At 38.1% G+C, this 20546-nt stretch overlaps 1 protein-coding gene and 1 pseudogene across 6 annotated transcripts in view; both read right to left on the bottom strand.

Annotated features, from left to right (window-relative positions):
* The window catches only part of YWHAZ (tyrosine 3-monooxygenase/tryptophan 5-monooxygenase activation protein zeta), a 35806-nt gene that overhangs the window by 12980 nt on the left and 2280 nt on the right, over nt 1–20546 (bottom strand). For all 6 annotated transcript variants that reach the window (XM_072734152.1, XM_072734154.1, XM_072734153.1 and 3 more), the window contains one exon: nt 18522–18826. In XM_072734152.1, the coding sequence (XP_072590253.1) occupies nt 18522–18815 (294 nt within the window). In that variant the 5' untranslated portion in view covers nt 18816–18826. The remainder of the gene's footprint in view (nt 1–18521; nt 18827–20546) is intronic.
* Nucleotides 791–9782, bottom strand: LOC140595159 (ubiquitin-conjugating enzyme E2 N-like; annotated as a pseudogene).

Genomic DNA, 20546 nt, shown 5'->3' with positions numbered 1-20546 from the left:
TTCCTTAGGTTTAAAAAATGCCAACTTATTCCTCTGACCACAGTACTTTTTTTTTTTAGAATAACAAAAAATATTTTATTAAAACATAAGATTTAAAGAAGTTTCCAGACAACCCATACAAAATGGTCACAAGCTTTTTCTTGAAGGAAGGATTCTACACTTGACAGCAAAGTCACAATGTTATTAGTGAGGGCTGTAATGTTTGTTTAATGTTCCCATTTTGGTTCAATCAAGTTTGTCCATCTAAAGCATCTAAATCAAGTTAGACTTGGCTAGAGAGCATATTCTAAAGAACTGGCTAGCTGCTTTTAACCAATGCAATTAGATCACCATAAGAAGGGGGAAAGGAGGGGCAGCCCAGGTGGCTCAGAGGTTTAGCACCACCTTCAGCCCAGAGCCTGATCCTAGAGACCCAGGGACCCTAGAGTCCCATGTCCGGCTCCCTGCATGGAGCCTGCTTCTCTCCCTCTACCTGTGTCTCTGCCTCTCTCTCTCTCTCTCATGAATAAATAAAATCTTTAAAAACGGGGGGGGGGGGGGGGGGAGCCCATAAAAATAAAACTACCAATCCCCCTCAAAAAAATTAAAAAAATAATAACAATAAAGAAAAACACCTACACCCCTGCAGCTAACCCTGACAACTACCTTCATTCACAGTGCTTTATACTTAAACCATGATGGGGGAAATGAATAAAAGCAGAGGGGCCACTGCTTTTAAATGTTTGACAACAATCCAGATGGTACTTCTAGCCTCTGCTGATGCTTTACAACAGTGAATCAGGACAAGATATAGATTTGCTAATGTGCATTTAATCACCAAAGGACTGAAGATGTCTGGGCTTTTATTCTGTAATGTTTCTAAGACTGTGTCCATTAAATGCAAACAAAAAAGGAAGAAGTCTTGGCAGAACAGGAGCACACTTGATGATCAGATCGATTTTTTACATTTTTTTAAAAAAGATTTTATTTATTTATGTGAGAGAGAGAGAGAGAGAGAGAGACAGGCAGAGGGAGAAGCAGGCTCCATGCAGGGAGCCCGACATGGGACCTGATCCCGGGTCTCCAGGATCAGGCCCTGGGCCGAAGGCGGCACTAAACCGCTAAGCCACCCAGGCTGCCCTCGATTTTAAATTATCATTCACGGCATATAGCCTCGTCCGTGCTCTAGCTGTTTCTATGGCTTGGGCTTCGTTGGTCTTCCACTGTTCCGCTACATCATTTGCTAATGGATCATCTGGATTGGGAACACTTAACAAAGCCTGGATGGATAGCAGAACTGTGCGGTGTGGACCTGCAGTGCTGGGGACCACTTATCTTTCAAAATATCTAGACATATTTTTCCCAACTTGCCTACATTAGGATGATAAATTTTGGTCATGAAACGTACTTTAGGGGCTGCCACCGGGTATTCCTCTGGAAGGAATACTTCAAGTTTAAAAGTCCCTCCCTCAAAGGGGGAATCCTGGGGGCCAGCAGTGACCACATGAAAATAACAGGTGTTGCTCTCATCTGGCTTTAATGCCAGGTTCTGGTTCTGCCCGCAAACACTGGGTTTCCTTGATAATCCTGCGGGGCAGCCCAGACATCATACCATTTGTTTTCTTTCCTTAAATTGACAAGTTCACTTCCTTCATTTTCAAGATGTCTGCCAAATACTCAAGCCTAAATAATCATAGCTTGCCTGTCATTTGTTGGGAGTCTTCTGTGGGGGAAGACAAGGGGACAGCTTTTTCAGTTCACCATTCAAATAATCATAGAACTTTCCCTGGAAATAACTGCTATACTTCTCATTATGCCTCACAAAATATTAAAAGATATCTATAGGGGCGCCTGAGTGGCTCAGCTGGTTAAGTGTCTGTCTTTGGCTCAGGTCAGGCTCTCTGGGTCTTGGGATCAAAACTCATATTGGGATCCCTGCTCAGCGGGGAGCCTGCTTCACCTTGTCTCTCTCTCCCTCCGCTTGTGTACACTCTTTCTCAATTAAATAAAACCTTAAAAAAGAGAGAGAAAGAGATTACCTACATTAAGGGCTACTGATGATTTTATAGTTTCAAGGACAGTAAAGCCAGTCTCCACTTCCCCACCCCCCAAAAAAACTGGATGTGTGGTGGTGAGAACTATATAAATTACTAATACAGTAATGGTGCCACTACTATCTTTATTAGTATCAAGACCAGCAGATTTTGCTTGAGTGCTAATGTCCACACAGTGAAGAGTCAACAGTGACTTAATATTATCATGAAAACAGTTGTGACCTCATGGACCACCCCCTCATCCCCTAAAAGGCGTCCACAGATCACTCTTAAAAACTACTGATTTAGGGGTGCCTGGGTGGCTCAGCTGGTTAACCATCTACCTTTGGCTCAGGTCATGATCCTGGGGCCCTAGGATAGAGCCCTGCATCTGGCCCATCTGGCTCCCTGCTTGGCAGTGAGCTTCTCCCTCTCCCTCTGCCTGCCACTCCCCCTGCCTGTGTGCCTTCTCTCTGAAAAATAAATAAATCTTAAAAAAAAAAAAACAAAACTGTTGATTTAAAGTAATCTGTGCTAAATACCACCCATCTTTCAATATCCAGCTCTAATTCTATGCTCTCCCTAAAGCTAATTCTCAAAACTACTCAGTTTAGGCCTATGTTTTCTGTATCTCTAGTAATTAGTAAAGAACTTCTTTAAAAAAGAAGATTTTTTGCAAGGGAGTGAGCAAACAAATGAGGGAGCACAAGCAAGGGAAGAGCAGAGGGAGATGGACAAGCAGACTGTGCTAATAAGCAAGAGCCCAACACGGGGCTCAATCCCACAATCCTAAGATCATGACCTGTGCTGAAATCAAGAAACGGGGGGTTAATCAACTGAGCCACCCAGACACCCCCAAGAGCTTTTAATTAAAGAAGAAAAAAAGGAAATATCCTAATGTCAATAATGGACTAGCTAAATAAATTATATTACACCCATACATAACACTAGAAAACATTTTTTAAAATGTGTGTCGATATGGAATGAAGCATAAGACATGCACCATGTATATATATATGTGTGTGTGCACTGCTGTGTCCACACTTTACAGCATACCTTGGGGTATTGGGGGTTTTGTTTTTTAAAGATTTTATATTTATCTCTAAACCCAAGATAGGGCTCTAACTTACAACCCTGAAATCAAGAGTCCTGTATCTACTGACTGAGTCAACCAGGGGCTCCCAAAATACTTTATGATCCTAATTCATGTATCTTCTTCAAGGACAGAATTGTTTGCATGGGAACCATAAATTCCCAGGATACAACAAAAAGGACTAGGACTGATACAGATTACCTCTGAGCAGATAAGACAAAAATCAGAAAATTTTTATTCTTATTTTTTTACTTCATATCCTATGCTCTATAACATCTAAATTATCCAGAGTAATTATAATTTAAAATTAAAAATTCTAAGTTTATACCTTTAACTTGTCACATACGTAATCTTTTCTTAACCTTCTTATAGGCTCTTTAAAGACACATGTTTTATACATATTAACATATTAGGTCCTTAAACATTAAATCCCCAGGCTGAATTACATATGCATAGTTAGAACAGCTTCATTTTAATATAAGAAAACTAGAATAATCTTGAGAGTAAAGGAAATAATCTTAGCTCAGCCACCTGAAGACTATCAAGAGTTTATCATTTTTTTTAAGATTTTATTTATTTATTCATGACAGACACAGAGAGAGAGAGGCAGAGGGAGAAGCAGGCTCCATGCAGGGAGCCTAACGTGGATCACATCCCGGGCTGAAGGAGGCGCTAAACCACTGGGCCACCAGGGCTGCCCAAGAGTTTATCATCTTACCCAATTTCTAGTTGAGACAAAACGTGATAGGAACTCTTAAGGTTGGTACTGTATGTTAGATAATGATTATCCTGCAAAGAGTAAAAACAATGTATTGCTTCTCTAAATACCTAAGAAACTGTTAAAAATGACATGTGTTTGGTTTCTGTAAGCACATATACAAATAACCCTTGAATAACACGTTTGAACTACACAAGTCCACCTATAAGTGGTTTTTAGAGTACTGTATTTTCTTAATAACATTTTTTTCTAATTTTAAGAATGCAGTGTACAACACATATAACATACAAAATATGTTAACAGATTATTTGTTACTGGTAAGGCTTCCAGTCAACAGTAGGCTGTTAAGTTTTGGGGGAGTCTATCAATTTTCAACTGCACCCCATCCCTCACATAGCGCAAGGGTCAACTATATTCAGAAACAGCAGCCAAGGGGCAGGCTAGGTACATATATATCCTAACATGGTTGCAGGACTCCTGGAAAAGCTCCAGGTTTCTTATGTAATTAACGACCCTAAAGGAGGCTTAGGGAGATAAAAATCCAACAGAGATAGGGTCTTCTTGTGTTTCATCACAGTATTAATTTCAAAGCCCTCCTTCCAATTTTATCCCAGGAAAATGTCTCTAATGCATGAACACTTCCTACCCCACCACTATTCCTTAGATTCTCTTTAAATTCAAGGTCACTTTTTCTTTCTTTTCCTTTTTTGAAGATCGTATTTATTTATTCATGAGAGAGACAGAGAGAAAGAGAGAGGCAGAGACACAGGCAGAGGGAGAAGCAGGCTCCCTTGCAGGGAGTCCACAATCCCGGGGTATGGGACTCTAGGATCACACCCTAAGCCTAAGGCAGATGCTCAACCGTTGAGTCACCCAGGGAGGTGTCCCTCCCTCTTCCTTACTTTCTTAAAAATTAACAAATACCTACTATAAAGTGCTTATATATATATTTATTTCAGCCCTAAAGAATAGTCACTATGCACTTAAGTTAATTCACTGGTCTATGTGCTGTGACTTGGGCTTGCCAATTACTATACATGAAGCCAGCTAATGAACAATGTATTTCAAAGGAAGTAAGTTATAGAACTGGGATATCTCCCCCCCACCTTTTTAAAAAGATTTTATTTATTTATTCAGAGACACAGAGAGAGAGAGAAAGGCAGAGACACAGGCAGAGGGAGAAGCAGGCTCCATGCAGGGAACCCGACGTGGGACCTGATCCTGAGTCTCCAGGATCACAGTTCAGGCTGCAGGCGGCGCTAAACCGCTGTGCCACGAGGGGGGGGGGGGGGCTGCCTTCTTCCCCCTTTCAAAGAGTAATTCATTCATCAGAAAATGACATAACCCATTTAGAAAGTACTTTGGCAAAATACATTCTGTTCATAACCTTTGACAAAACAATCATACTATGGGCTGTCTATCTTTAAAAAAAAATTCAACCGATACTTTCTTTTGTATCACAGGGGGTTTCTAGAAGTCCTCAGCAATTTAGATTAATGTCCCATCTAAATATTAATTGGTAAAGTAGCAGGATAATATCATGTGTCTCCTAGAGAGCACAATATCACTTCCAGGAAATGGAATTCTTCCCCCAAAATGCACAATCTGAAATACGAGAACTCAGAGAAAATCAAATTGAAGGATATAGTCAACAGAATAATAGGCTAGTGCTCTTGAAAAAAGTGGCAAAATCACAAAAGGGAAAGCAGTTAAAAATTGATCCAGAATAAAGGAGAATAAGGAGACAGGACAATGAAAAGTGTGATCCTGGGTTGAATTCTGGACCAGAATTAGGATATAGTGGTACTATCTATGAATAAATTCTACAGGTTATACAGTTTTATTTCAACAATTATTTCACAAAAAATTGATAATTATACTGTGGTTATATAGGAGATGTTAACATTTAGGGAATCAGGTAAAGGATATATAGGAAATACTCATACTATTTTTCCAATTTTTTCCCAAGTTTGAAATTATTTCAAAATGAGAAGTTAAAAAAGACAACTAGTTAGAATTTAATTACCATATGTAAAAAAAAGGTTATTTTCCACTTGGGTTAATATGTTATATAAAATATGTTTTGGGCAGCCCCAGTGACTCAGAGGTTTAGCACCACCTTCAGCCAGGGGCGTGATCCTGGAGACCTGAGATCGAGTCCTACATCGGGCTACTTGCATGGAGTCTGCTTCTCCCTCTGCCTGTGTCTCTGCCTCTTGCTCTCTCTGTCTCTCATCAATCAATAAACAAAATCTTTAAAAAAACATATATATATGTTTTAAAGAAAAATCTTTAACAAAATAAAAATATTTTTTAATAGTGAGTATTTCTAGAACAATGACAATACCAGTGATTTTGCTCTCCATCCTCATACCCTTTTTGTGCTCAATTGTGTTTTTCAAATTTCCTTACTGGATTGGTAAGTGCTGATGCATTTATAAACAAAAATACAAGGGTTAGAAAGGAGATTCTTACTTTTTCTTAGAGCATTAGCCAAATTTAATTTCCATTAAGAAAAATATACATAAAATGTCATTAGCAAACAGTAAATAGCCCCCAGAATAATCAAAGCAAATGAACCCCTAATGAGACTTTTATGGACTGCAATTTGAAAATATGCCTGGAGTATGTCTCCTTTGACTTGACCTCACCAAATATATGAATGGGAAAGATCAAGCTCTCATAACCCATTCCTCTGTTTTAGACTGTACTACCATGGCCCTCTTCCATGAAAAGAAATGAAGAGAGGTTAACACAGAGATATACGGCTTTCATACAAATCATGCATGAAAAATTCCAGTGGTTAAAAGAGAAAAGGGGGCAGGAAGCTGAGGCACAAAGGCTTTCAAATGAGATTCTCATTATTTCCATTTAAGTATTAGAATCCTAAAATATAGTCTAAATTTGAAGCCATTGTTTTTAATGGAATTAAAGAGGTAATTTTTCCAGTTATTCCAACAATCCCCAATAACTCATACTTGTAGGAGAGTAAGCATCATGTCTCAGTCTACAACTAAGGTGATACAGTAAGAGATAGAAAATATATTATGTTTAAGGTATGACCTAATAGAAGTTACTGAACCTCTGAGCTTCAGTTTATTACCTGTGAAAATAAAAAATCTAGGGTGGAAGCTTCTTCAAGCCTGAAGTTCAATGATTCTATAAAGTTCAACTCCCAATTTATTATTTAATTATAACACTTGTAACACTCTGAAGTCATTTTTAGCAATAACCTCAACAGGAAATTTAATTCCAATATTACAGCATATTGTGTAAAGTCAAATTTCTAGTCTTGCGAATTAAGCAAGAATAATTCTGTGCAGAGAATATTCCCAGAACTTTCACTTTACTCTGCAGAGCCACGGAGCCTTTTATCATTCCTAGATCTAAAAAAGCAGGCTTTTTTGTTGCCAATAGGAGCCCATCAACTTGGAAATTAGTCTCTTGCTCCCCCTTGTGGCTGGAATGGACTTATTTCTTTGAACTGCAACTTAGTTGCTTCCAACCAACCAATTAGAAAAATGCTTCACCAAAAATGCTAATGAATCGGGCTGTTTCAAGAACTAATTTGCAGACATTTTGACTTAAACTTACCTTCCTATGCTTTATTGATCTACAAGAATAAAATTTTAGGTGTCCTATGAATAAGGTCATTTAGTATGAAAAAACAGAGCTACTTAACTTTCAAGGATGGGATCAGAGAGAATTCTAATCAATCACTTAACTGAATACATTTTCTATTAATAAATAAATGGCAAATCCTCACCATTTAACTTCTATAAAGTCAACAACTGAATTAGAGAAAACCACGATATATTAACCTTTGTGTTTAAGGAATATTAAAAATCAAAAACGTAATCCTAATTCCTGCTGACAGCTATAGTAGTTGCTCCCTGAAGTTTTCTCCCTAAATGAATCAAAAAACATCTGCAGAAAATGCTGACAGCCTGGTGTTCTAGAACATTTTGTGTGCATTTCCGAAAAATCAGCTGGTTGAAAGGACTCACAGTTAAGTGGCACGAGGAATTGCTAAGTTAAATCAGGTTCAGAGGAACATCTGGGTGGCTCAGTGGTTGAGCGTCTATCCTTTGGCTCAGGGTGTGATCCCGGAGTCCTGTAATCTGGAGCCCCGGGACCGAGTGCCATATCGGGCTTCCTGCATGGAGCCTGCTTCTCCCTATGCCTGTGTCTCTGTGTGTCTCATGAATAAATAAAATTAAAAAAAAAAAAAAGTAAATGGTAGGAAGTACCAAAGAGAATTTATAGAGCACTAGGTGTTGCTAACTGCTAAAATTGTTCTGACATGCTTAGGGGCTTTCCTCCTCCTCCTCTGACGCAGAACCCTTTTTAGAGTTGGCATCAACCGTGACCTGGGCTGGTCGTTAACCAAGTATTTCCACCACAAAACACTTGTTTAAAATGCCTCATTTTTCATAGTTTTTTAATTTGCACATGCACACTCTATATTATTATGAACTTCCTAGTGGTACTAGATATTACCCGCTGCTTTTTTAAAAAAGGTGAAGTCTTTCACATTCAACCAACATGAAGTCTTTGTTATTTGTGGTTGTGTTCATTTTCCTAAGTTGTCAAGATTTTTTAAGAAAAGGGGCTTTTGGGCAGCCCAGGTGGCTCAGTGGTTTAGTGCCACCTTCAGCCCAGGATGTGAGTCCCAGGTCGGGCTCCCTGCATGGAGCCTGCTTCTCCCTCTGTCTTTGCGCCTCTGCCTTTCTCTCTGTCTCTAATGAATAAATAAAATCTTTAAGGGGGGGGCTTTTAATATTTATTATACTTTTTAATAGCACAGGGAGCTTATAAAATAAACATTAAATATAAGAAGTTTAAGCAGTTAATCAAAATTCTTATATTTAACCTCAAAATTAATTAAACCACACTGAAGTGACCATCAGTGGTACAAAAAAAGGTTAAGCAGTATATTTGTTATTTAATATCACCATGGGTGTGTATTAAGTCAGTAATTCTCAAAACATCCTCAAGGTAGATCCTCACTGCCATTTTGAAGATGGGGAAATAAAGCTAGAGATGGAATAACTAGCTCAAAGTCATAAAATGAATAAAAATTTCAAACTCTAAGTTTGCACAGCCTGTGCTAGATTCTACCATACCTTTAAAAGGTAGTACATATTTTAGTTTCCTTTATTTTTATTTTTTTTTTAAAGATTTTATTTATTCATTCATAGAGAGAGAGAGAGAGAGAGAGAGAAGGCGCAGAGACACAGGCAGAGGGAGAAGCAGACTGCACGCAGGGAGCCCGATGTGGGACTCCATCCCGGGTCTCCAGGATCACACCCCAGGCTGCAGGCGGCGCCAAACCGCTGCACCACCGGGGCTGCCCCAGTTTCTTTTATTTTTAGAAAAATTACACGATTATTCTTCAGGTCTTATCCCTTTGATCCAATTACATTGTCTGATAAGCCCCTCTATCAAATAAAAACAACCAAAGGGAAAACTGAAAAGTCAGTCCTCAATATATCACTATTTCTAAACATCTTCCAAATACCTTAGTAAAGTACTCAAATTACTGAATTGAGAACTTGTTAAGCATATTAGAGCCTTCCTATATATAATACTGCCCTCAACTGTCAATTCCATAGAACTGCATTTTAAAAGTAATGCATTTGGGGGTAAGATTTAATGTCCCTGGGTTAAATGTGGTCCAAGCAGGTCTACGTTCTAAACTCTGGGCAATGGTGTTTATTATGTTTTTAGAAGCAAAAAAAATATGAGCAGACAAGTTCATCAGTCTTGGATCAGCATGCAGGTGTTTTTCAGAAAAGCATTTGTAGGGCAGCCCGGATGGCTCAGTGGTTTAGCGCTGCCCTCAGCCCAGGGCGTGATCCTGGAGACCCGGGATCGTCCCATGTCGGGCTCCCTGCATGGAGCCTGCTTCTCCCTCTGCCTGTGTCTCTGCCTCTCTCTTTCTGTGTCTCTATGAATAAATAAAATAAAAAATCTTTAAAAAAATAAAATAAAATAAAAAAATCAACAAGCATATCTACCTACAGGTCAACCCAGTGAGCAAAGTCTTCTTTTATTTTGTTTAAAGACTTTATTTATTGATTGATGAGAGATACAGAAAGAGAGAGGCAGAGAAACAGGCAGAGGGAGAAGCAAATTCCATGCAGGGAGCCCGATATGGGACTGCATCCTGGTACTCCAGGATCACACCCTAAGCCAAAGGCAGACGCGCTCAACTGCTGAGGCACCCAGACATCCCAAGCAAAGTCTTATTTTTATTTTGGTCTACTTAACTCTACACACTAACATTTGAGAGATGGTCCTTACATTCTCTACAGTTAACACCACCGTAAGCCATTGTTTTTATTTGGGGGAGAAAGGAAGAATGCTCACAATAAATTCTGTGAAAAGAAGGGGCAGCCCGATGGCTCAGCGGTTTGGCGCTAACTTCAGCCCAGGGCCTGATCCTGGAGACACAAGATTGAGTCCCACGTCAGGCTCCCTGCATGGGGCCTGCTTCTCCCTTTGCCTGTGTCTCTGCCCCCCTTTCTCTGTCTCTCTCATGAATGAATAAATAAAATCTTAAAAAAAATTCTATGAAAAGAAGTCACAAAAAGTTAATATGCTAAAACCTTTTAGTGATCTATTCCAATATAAACAATTGTGCATATCACAGAATCATACTGATACCAAATCAGCTATACATCCATACTTTGTTGCCTCAAGAGTCACACTGCAGCAATAAATAAGCCAAGAGAACACAAAAGAAAACTCTGGCAACATACAAGTCTATTCCATAGGGCTCCTGAATGGCTCAGTTGGTTAAGTTCTGCCTTCAGCTCAGGTCATCATTTTAGGATCCCATTAAGCTCAGCAGGGAGCCTGCTTCTCCTTCTCCCTCTGCCTGCAACTCCCCTTGCTTGTGTGTGCGTGCATGCTTGCACTGTCAAATAAATAAATAAAATCTTAAGAAAAAAAAAGACTATTCTATAACATTACTACTTATGTCACATTATCTTACCAGAAAATGCACAACTAAATCAATGACAAGTGGTACCACATTTTTCTGATAGTTTTTCATTCAGAAAGGATAAATGAATGACCTACTGCACAAAAATGTGAGATGCTGTGGCTAAACATGCCATTCCTCCCAAGCCAAATTCAAATTTGTGCTAAAAAATATGGATATGCTTAATATCAAATTAAATACCACAAATTTCAGTGGTCTGTCCTGTTTTCAAGGAGAATGAAGCTAATCCTCTGAAGTTGAAAAAAAAAAAAAAAGAGTAAGACTGGGATGCCTGGGTGGCTCAGCGGTTGAGCATCTGCCTTCAGCTCAGGGCGTGATCCCCCAGTCCTGGGACTGAGTCCCACATCAGGCTCCCTGCATGGAGCCTGCTTCTCCCTCTACCTGTGTCTCTGCCTCTGTGTGTGTGTTTCTCATGAATAAATAAATAAATTCTTTAAAAAAAAAATGAACAAGATTAAATTCTAAATCAGAGTAATGAAGCAGAAACCCTCAGGCCATAAAGATGAGAATTACAGTGGCTTGCCTTAGGACATAGTAAGAACAAACTAGAGCCAAAGGCTCTATTGGATTTTGGCAAAATCAAGCGGAACAGAAAGAAATCAGTGTTTCACAGAAATAATCAGAGCTGTATGCAGAACAGAACTGCTAAAATTAAATTAAGTCGATAGAAAGGACAGGTAACTTCAAAAAAAAAAAAAAAAAAAGAGAACTGTGGCCTTTAGCATACTGAAACTTACAGCAATTTTAAATCCCCTAAAAAGCAGTGTTCTCAATGTAAAACTATCATACTAAAGAACTACAAGAACCAGGTTGAAATTCCTAAAACCTATTATAATTTCAATGGATGATAATAAGTTTTTAAGTGTTTCACATCAGAACATCTACAACTTTAACTTTTTAAAAGAAAATTTCTCATACACACATATATTCTTCACTATGAATATACCAAGGATCACCTACTTTGGGATAAAAAATGTGTAGTCAAATTAATCTCAATAGCCCAGTAACACTATAAAGGCAAAACTATTTCATATATTGGGTTCCCCTTATATGCTAGAAATACTTATCAGCTATGAAAAAACACTATATTCATGGGAAGAAAAACCCTAAATCTTTCAAAGGTTAAAGCCTCAATTACAAAAACAAGATTAAAATATAAACAATGATTAACAAACTATATAATGGAGGACAATGAGAATCTTCTGATAATAGTAAAAGAAAATGAGTCCAAAAAACCAGACTATATGGGACATCTGGGTGACTTGGCAGGTTGAGTCATAGGTCTGCCTTTGGCTCAGGGCGTGATCGTGGAGTCCTGGGATCAAGTCCCACATTGGGCTCCCATGTAGAGCCTGCTTCTCCCTCTGCCTGTGTCTCTGCCTTTCTCTCTCTCATGAATAAATAAATAAAATCTTAAAAAAAAAAGAACCAGACTATAAAAGATCAAATCTTCAAAAAATCTGTAATATTATAAAAGTGGATTTTCCTTATAAAAACAAGGATTTTTGCATGTCTACCAACCCACCTTTTAAGAGGCAAAATTTGCTGTCACTTTCCATGTCACTTTCCATGGGCTTTCAAGTCCCTCACTCCTTAGTTTGTAACATTAACTAGGCATTATACTAGGCATACATATTAGTACAGCACTATCTAACCAGTACCCATCCCTCCTAGTCTCACCTCTTGCAAAATTTTCGAAAAAGGCTTCTTTTTAAAAAATATTTATTTATTTATTCATGATAGACATAGAGAGAGAGAAGCAGAGGGAGAAGCAGGCTCCGTGCCAGGAGCCTGACGCGGGACTTGATCCCGGGACTCCAGGATCACGCCCTGGGCCAAAGGCAGGCGCCAAACCGCTGAGCCACCCAGGGATACCCGAAAAAGGCTTTTAAATAAAGGAAGCAATGTTCCCGTTTAATGTTCTAATAAAAAATCTAGAATGCAACAACTCTTCTATAAAAGCTTAATGTGCTAGATTAACCAATTTCACTTAATTGATAACCTGGATTATACTATGCTCTTCACTCCTAGGTAAGCAAACATGATAAACACTCATGATCTAGGCCTAAATGCTTGAGGACAGATTTTTCAGCTACTCTCTGGAATCTCCCCCCTCAGTTTCTATCAGCAGTTACTATTTCTTAAGATACCTGATTAATAGTCCAGTATTTGTTTCCAAAACCATGCAACTATACTGTCTGTAATTACTTAAAATATTATTTACATGATAGGAAATACAGTGTGAAAAAATACATTACTATGAAAACAAAAATAAGTGCTTTGGATAACTAAAGTGTTTTTTTTTTTTTTTTTGGTAACAACTAGTTTTCAAAGGAGAGTTATATACAGAAAAATCACTTGAGTTGAAAACTATAAGTTTAGAAAAATTACACATTTCTAGAGGGAATCTTAACTAACCAACTGCTTAGCAAACATTAGGTTCTCACTCTACTATGCAAACTCAAACTGTATTTTATAAAGGACACACTTTTAGGGGTAGTTAGCAAATCATGTGAAAACACTTTGGCCTCACATTAAAAATGGACAAAAGAACATATGTTTTAATTTAAAACAAATATTTAAAGCAAGTATGACCATAAACTATTTTTCATTTAACCAATTAATTAGGATGCTTCCACTGTACCACTATTGAGGTATACCGCTAGGATTTCTTTACTGAGGGATCCCTGGGTGGCGCAGCGGTTTGGCGCCTGCCTTTGGCCCGGGGCGCGATCCTGGAGACCCGGGATCGAATCCCACATCAGGCTCCCGGTGCATGGAGCCTGCTTCTCCCTCCACCTGTGTCTCTGCCTCTCTCTCGTTCTCTCTCTGTGTGCCTATCATAAATAAATAAAATTAAAAAAAAAAAAAAAAAAAAAAAAGGATTTCTTTACTGATAAAGTTGAGTGTTTTCTTTTTATTTTATTTTATTTATTTATTCATGAGATACACACAGAGAGAGAGGCAGAGACACAGGCAGAGGGAGAAGCAGGCTCCACTCCATGCAGGGAGCCCAACCTGGGACTTGATCCTGGGTCTCCAGGATCATCCTCTGGGCTGAAGGCGACACTAAACCACTGAGCCACCCAGGCTGCCCAAAGTTGAGTGTTCTTAAAAGAGAAAAAGTGAAGAGCAAAAATTACTCTTGGTGAGCTATTAAAACTCTAAAGTAGCTTATAGCTTATTTTTCACCTTTCTAGTTCAAAATGCTTCTGTGGGGGCTGCATACAATTTCTTCCTTTTTCTTGAATAGATTAAGAGTTGAATCATTATTTCCTAAGGGTGCCTGTACTACCTATACTTGAGATTTTAACACACTCTAATTCCACTTTTGAACCCTTTTATCTTTTCCTTAGCTCACTTTTAACACGCTAATAATAATAATCTTCATAGCTCATCACTAAAACTAAACATCTCCAAGTTATCTATCTTACTAGCACAGGTGAAAAGATTCTTAGTGAAGTACTGCTATACTGAAGGATAAGAAGCCTGCTGCTCTTAAGCAAATTGTTGGTTATTCTTCCCCTTGCCACCAAAAAGCAAACACTTGCCTTTCTATTTCCATTCTTTTATTTTCTTCAATTTCCACATCATATACCTCAGACTTTCCAACTATATAAAACACCTCACTAGGTAAAATACTTACTGCTTATCATAGTAACTCTTCAAAAAATACTGAATTTTATTACCAAAAAGGTTCTGTCCAATATATTCCTCCCTGGAAGAGACTGTAGATATCTATATGCCACAGAAGGTCTTCATATTTTCAAACATACCAAAGCCATTTGACAAAAACATGTAAATATATTAAGTAGTAAAGACGAGTGTAACACTAGAATTCTTTTGAGAAGCCCTTATTCCTTTCTTTTTTCTTTTAAGATTTTATTTATTTATTCATGAGAGACACGGCGGCGGGGCGGGGGGGGGGGGGGGGGGGGGGGTCAGAGACACAGGCAGAAGAAGCAGGCTCCATGCAGGGAGCTCGACATGGGATCGAGTCTCCGGGACTCGATCCCGGGTCTCCAGGATCACACCCTGGGCTGAAGACAGCACTAAACTGCTGGGCCACCAGGGCTGCCCGAGAAGCCCTTATTCCAATAAAAGAGCTGCCTAGTGATTTTCAGCTTACAATTCCATGTAGCGGTTTTTAAAGCCCAAGGCACGTATTAATATATTCAGAGCAGCAAAGGCCCAAAAGTTACCTGGTTTCCTGGCTTGTTCCTGCTTAATGGCAGTTCTATAGGCTATAGATAAAAACCAATGCCCAGCAACCACACCTTAAAACTGTCTTCGACAAATAAAAATGTAGAGAAGCATAAAAAATGGAACTCAAGTTAACTGAATAATTTACTATTACTCAACTACCATTGCCACAGGTGCTTGAAATGATAGAATCAAGATTTTACTGCTTCATCTCCTATAAGCAGTGTTTTCAGATTTTTTAAGTAAACTCTGGAAAATATACTGGTCAGTATGGAATCTCAACCCCACAAAACCACAGTTTTTATGGTTTCTTGGATCTTTTAAATCCTATTTCTGGACTCCGGAGTTAGGAGACTCCTGATTTTCATTCTCCATAACAATCCTATGGGGTAGACATTACTGTCATTTAATTGGACTCAGTTTTCTCTCAAAGGGACTAAATGATTTCCTTAGGCCTTGCAACGATTAGATGGTAAAAAGCTACTGACTCAAAAAGGTGGTGTTCTTCTTACACCACTACATTATTTTTGAGCTGGAATTAGGTTTTCTAGTATGTATTTTGTCATCTCATGCTCAAGACAAAACTATCCAGTTTTTGGCTTCTTCTTGTGGGTTTATACAGAGGAGGGTAGTAGAGATCACTAATGTGGAGTCCTTGCCCCACTACCAAGAGAGCTTTTGGTCTAAGATCTGGCAGGAAAGGCAGATAGCTTTGGTTCACATACTGCAAACTTCAATTAATAACAACACAGGGAAGAGCCCCAAGTTCTCTTGCAAAAAGAAAAGTCCATGTTGTGAAGAATACACTTGTGACCATTTTTCACAGTAATGCTCTAAAACTCTTGTACAAAGTACAAGACTACCCTTTCTCCGCTTAGTAAATGATATAAACACTTGATAAATCCACATAACCAGAACGGCAGTAACCATTTGAGAACAGACTAAAGAGTTCTTCAGAAAAACTTAGCTCCTTTTTATGGGAAGAGGTCTTGGCTAGTATGATATAGGTGCTCAACAGAACAATGCAGTCTAGTCTATCACTAACACAACAGACCAGTAAGTTTAATTCTGAAAAGGGATTACCCACTTATTTTTCTCAAATGGAAAAAAAAAATCAAAGTTCAAAAAAAAAAAAACCTAGAAAAATATGATTATGGTTTCTACCATATAAGATCTTAAAATATAAACTTTCACTAATCATCAAGTACATCAAAAAATTTTTTTCTCTAGGAGAAAGGTCAGTTCTGCTATATTTTATTCTTACATTTTACTCAAAAAGGGGAAAAGGAATTCTATGCAAGATGTTTCCAGAGCCAACATGACCTGTATGAAAAAAGGCCTACATGAAAAAGAACAACATCTGTAAATAACTGAATTTTCCAAGATGAAACAGAAAAGGCCTTGGAAAATCAGCAGTGCTGCTGACCTAGTTGTATTACCCTCTTTTTCGTAAGAAGCCTTTTTCTTCATTTACCCAGCAAATACTTGAGTAGATACTATATGTTAGGAAGTATAAACTATGCAAATATCACTAGAGCAGAGCTAAAAGATTTGCTTTTAGATCACTAAAAAGACCAAGGCTGGAAGCAAAAATTTGTTTAGCTTTTGTATGGCAAAGGAATTAAACTTTCATGTATCTATAGTCTTAAGGTGGAAACTTCATTTAGACTTGGTAAAATGAATGTATTATTCTGAAGGAGAACATGGGTAGTCACCAATATCAAATCCCCTTAATAATCATATCAACAAAGAAGCTATTTACAGATCAATCTAAGTATTCCCATCCACTGACCCTATGCAGTATTTTTGTTTTTTGGATAAGGAAACCAAAGGGAAACAAAGTTAAAACTGCTACAGTCTTTTCCTAGGAAAATCCTTGCAATGACAGGAATTTTTTTAACCTTGTCTGGGGAAAACATGCAAATACCTACCTGGGATAGCAAAGCAGCTTGTTAGTAAAGAGTAAATGTTATTACTATATCCCCTTTTATTCCTAAGATTGGCTTTTGTCTTAAATTATAACTTACAACAAACTCTTGTATTATCTGATCAGGTGCAATAATTGGAGGAAAAACACCAGAGCAAACAAAATTCAGTAACATATACACAGCTATTAGTCACTAAAGAGAGCAAAGGAGAAAAAAAACAGCACATTTTTTTATTATAGAAAGATATATTTTTGAGTTTTAAATATTCTTATTACCTTAGCAAACCACAGGAGAAACATTTGTTATTTAGCCTCAATAAAAACATGGAATTCCTTTCCCATCTTAAATAAATGATACGTATAAATGTAAAAATTTAAAAATCGAAAACAAAAAACCAAGAGACATTACGTAAGGCTCTGGGAGCCCATGTTAAGATAAAAAATAATCACTCTTTAAAAGACACCCTGAAGAAAATATCATTTGAGAAAAATATTTTAATTTAGGACTATCCCATTAGTAATTAAAAACTTGTATAAAAGAATCTTAATACCAACACCAGCTTTACAAAGCCCCAAACCTAAAACCCCATCATAAATAATCCTATATTGCTCATTAGTCTTTCCACGAAGAAGTTTCAAAGTAAATGTGCATCTGGATTTCTGAGTCCCAGAATCAATAACCTGTCCAGAGAAAATGGGATAGTCAATACAAGAGCCCTACCATACTGAGACCCAATGTGTAACGTGAAGTCCTGCAGGTAATTTAGTAAAATCACTCCTGGTTCATTAAAAAAGAAAAACTATTAATGTATATATGTTATATGTTAAATGATTGGATCTTCTACCATTTATCCTAAGATTTAAACTTTTCTGAGTGAGAAATCTATCATTTTAAGAAAGTAGATTAATATGAATTAAAATGCAATGTTCAATTTTTTTTAAAGTTTTTTAGAGAAGCAGTGCTTCAACACAGTATTTACTAAATTCTTCAAATATTTGATTGAAACTAGAAAAATCATTTGATTTACTCTTTTATTGTGGTTGTCAGTGTTCAAAGTTGACTTTAACACTTAAATGCAGGAAGAGGCAAAAAGCAACTCTGAAGCCACAATTTTCTGCATAGCTGATACTTTACACTATAGTGGCTAAACCAGGGAAGGGTATTATGTCTACAATGAGTCTCCCATTACCTCTCTCTTACGACAAGATGTGTAAAACTCCTGCATCTACTGACATAGTTAAGAAAATGAGCTCTAAAACTACTGCAAATGTTTTAACCACAACTGAAATAAGTTTTATTTATTTCATTTAATAGAAAATACACTATCACTCTTTTTCAGTCTACCTGAACTGACAATCAGTACTGTATTTATTTTATACAAATTTAACTACAACTGTTTTTAATATCTTTTAGTAAGGACTCCTAGAAGACTTCAAAATTTAGAACACTCAATTTTTTTTAAAGAAAGGAAAAACCAAAAGAAAAAAGTTGAGAGTAACATCTGATAATCATTATAGGAACCCTATCTTATAATGAAGCTGGACTGAATGTTTCTCACCAGTACATCATTGCAGATATCTCTTAGCTCGGTCTCAATTTTCTCTCTGTATTCTCGAGCCATCTGCTGTTTTTTCTCAGCACCTTCCGTCTTTTGCTCAATACTTGAGACGACCCTCCAAGATGACCTACGGGCTCCTACAACATTTTTATAAGCAACTGAGAGAAGATTCCTCTCCTCATTGGATAATTCAGCTCCTTGCTCAGTTACGGACTTCATGCAGGCTGCCATGTCATCATATCGCTCAGCCTGCTCGGCCAGTTTGGCCTTCTGCACCAGCTCATTTTTATCCATGACTGGATGCTCTGTAGGGGGGAAAAAAGTAGCATTTAGACATTTTTTTCCATCAAAATGAAAGGCTCAAAATTATACCTTTTGTAAATAACTATTAATACCTCAAACCTCACTGCCTATAGTAGAGTCTTCACACAAGGAATTTAATACCTCACAAAAGTACGACTGACTAGAATGGGGGAGCGAGGCATACTCAGCATTCAGGGGACAAATTTAAAGCCATTAACATAAAGCGAAAGAGAAGCAAAACTATAATTGCACGAAATCACCTTTGTTCAGAAGATTCTAATTTCACATAAAGCCAATGTATATTGGCTCAAAATCCAACCCTTACCTTACCTTGCCAAAATCTCAATTCCAATATCGTAAGTAATCCCAAATTAAGCAGTTGTTTTTTTAGTGAAAGCATTGCTGACGAACATTACAACCTCAACCGTACTTCCAGAATCATGATTCAGGTCAGTTTAATGTAATTCATGGCTTTTTACTTTAATAATACCTACTATTGTTGTCAGAAGTGTTTAAGTTTAAATGTTATCGGTATTACCCCCACGCCAAACCCACTGATCTCTGCAACACTTGCCAGCTGATCACAGCATGACAATTTTCTGGGAGAATGGGCCAAATTGCTTGATTTAAGGCACTGTGAACATAAAACAAGCACCCACAATCGTAGCAGACCCTAAAGTCTCATTTACCTGTACCTTATCACATGCATGGATGCTTAAAAATTACATCTATGAGTTGTGCAACTTCTTTACCATCATATATATAGGAGCACTAAACTGTGTATATTAAGTAAGAGCTTCTAGTGTGAATACTGTTTTCCATGTAACTGTTTCCAGTCTACATGTAGAATTACTGCATTGTTTCTAGTAGTCAAAATTTAATTATCACTTAAGCTGCCTTTACCATAACTTCTCACCTAGCTCTCATTTTAAAGCTCCCTAGACCTTTTCATTTACCCTATACTTTTCCTGAAAGATATCCTTTTGAAAGGTGCTAAAATAGCACAGAGAGATACTAACCCATGACTGATCCCACAAAATAAATTATTTTAAAGATAAATATACAGCCTGAAGTGCTCTATTAAAAGGTGAACAGAAGAGCCAGTGCCCCCTCTGAGAACTGACAACCCAGTATCACAACCTTTACCCTCCCAGGGAAATCCCATAATACTTTTCTTTTAAAGTCAAACCCGAACAGCTTGCTTACTTGCGAGATATACCGTATCAATGCAAACCTATTTAAAATATAAGATCACATACATACCCGCCACCCACACACACACCCTGAAATTACTAATTTCCCCTCGGGAACTCAAAATGCTTTCAGATTAATGGTGCTTCTAACGAAAAATTATCAAACACAAGCACAAAGGTTTGTCTCCCCAGCCCCTCGAGTACGAGGGGAAGTGCAGCAGGCTTCTCAGAGTAACTAGGGCTCCAAGGCCTCGCCTCTGTCTTGCGGCGAGCACTCACCGCACCCATTTAACCCTTCACCGACGTGAGACGTCGAACGAGGTGAAACCAATGCGGACAGACCTTGACTTTCAAGTGCAAACCCTTCTATGCGCGCTATCCGCAGCCACCCTTCCTTGGCTCCGCCCAAGTCCCCGATTCTCCCTCTTTGTCATGGCGGATCTGTGTCAAGGAGCCCAACCTACTGCTGAGCGTTAATTCCCCCCACCAGAGCGAGAGGGAGGAGCAGCGCGCCCCCGCCCAAGCAGGG

This window comes from Vulpes vulpes, chromosome 13 (assembly GCF_048418805.1).
Source record: "Vulpes vulpes isolate BD-2025 chromosome 13, VulVul3, whole genome shotgun sequence".
Classification (NCBI taxonomy): Eukaryota; Metazoa; Chordata; class Mammalia; order Carnivora; family Canidae; genus Vulpes; species Vulpes vulpes.
Note: the sequence above shows the minus strand (reverse complement) of the source record. Positions and strands in the feature narration are given on the sequence as shown.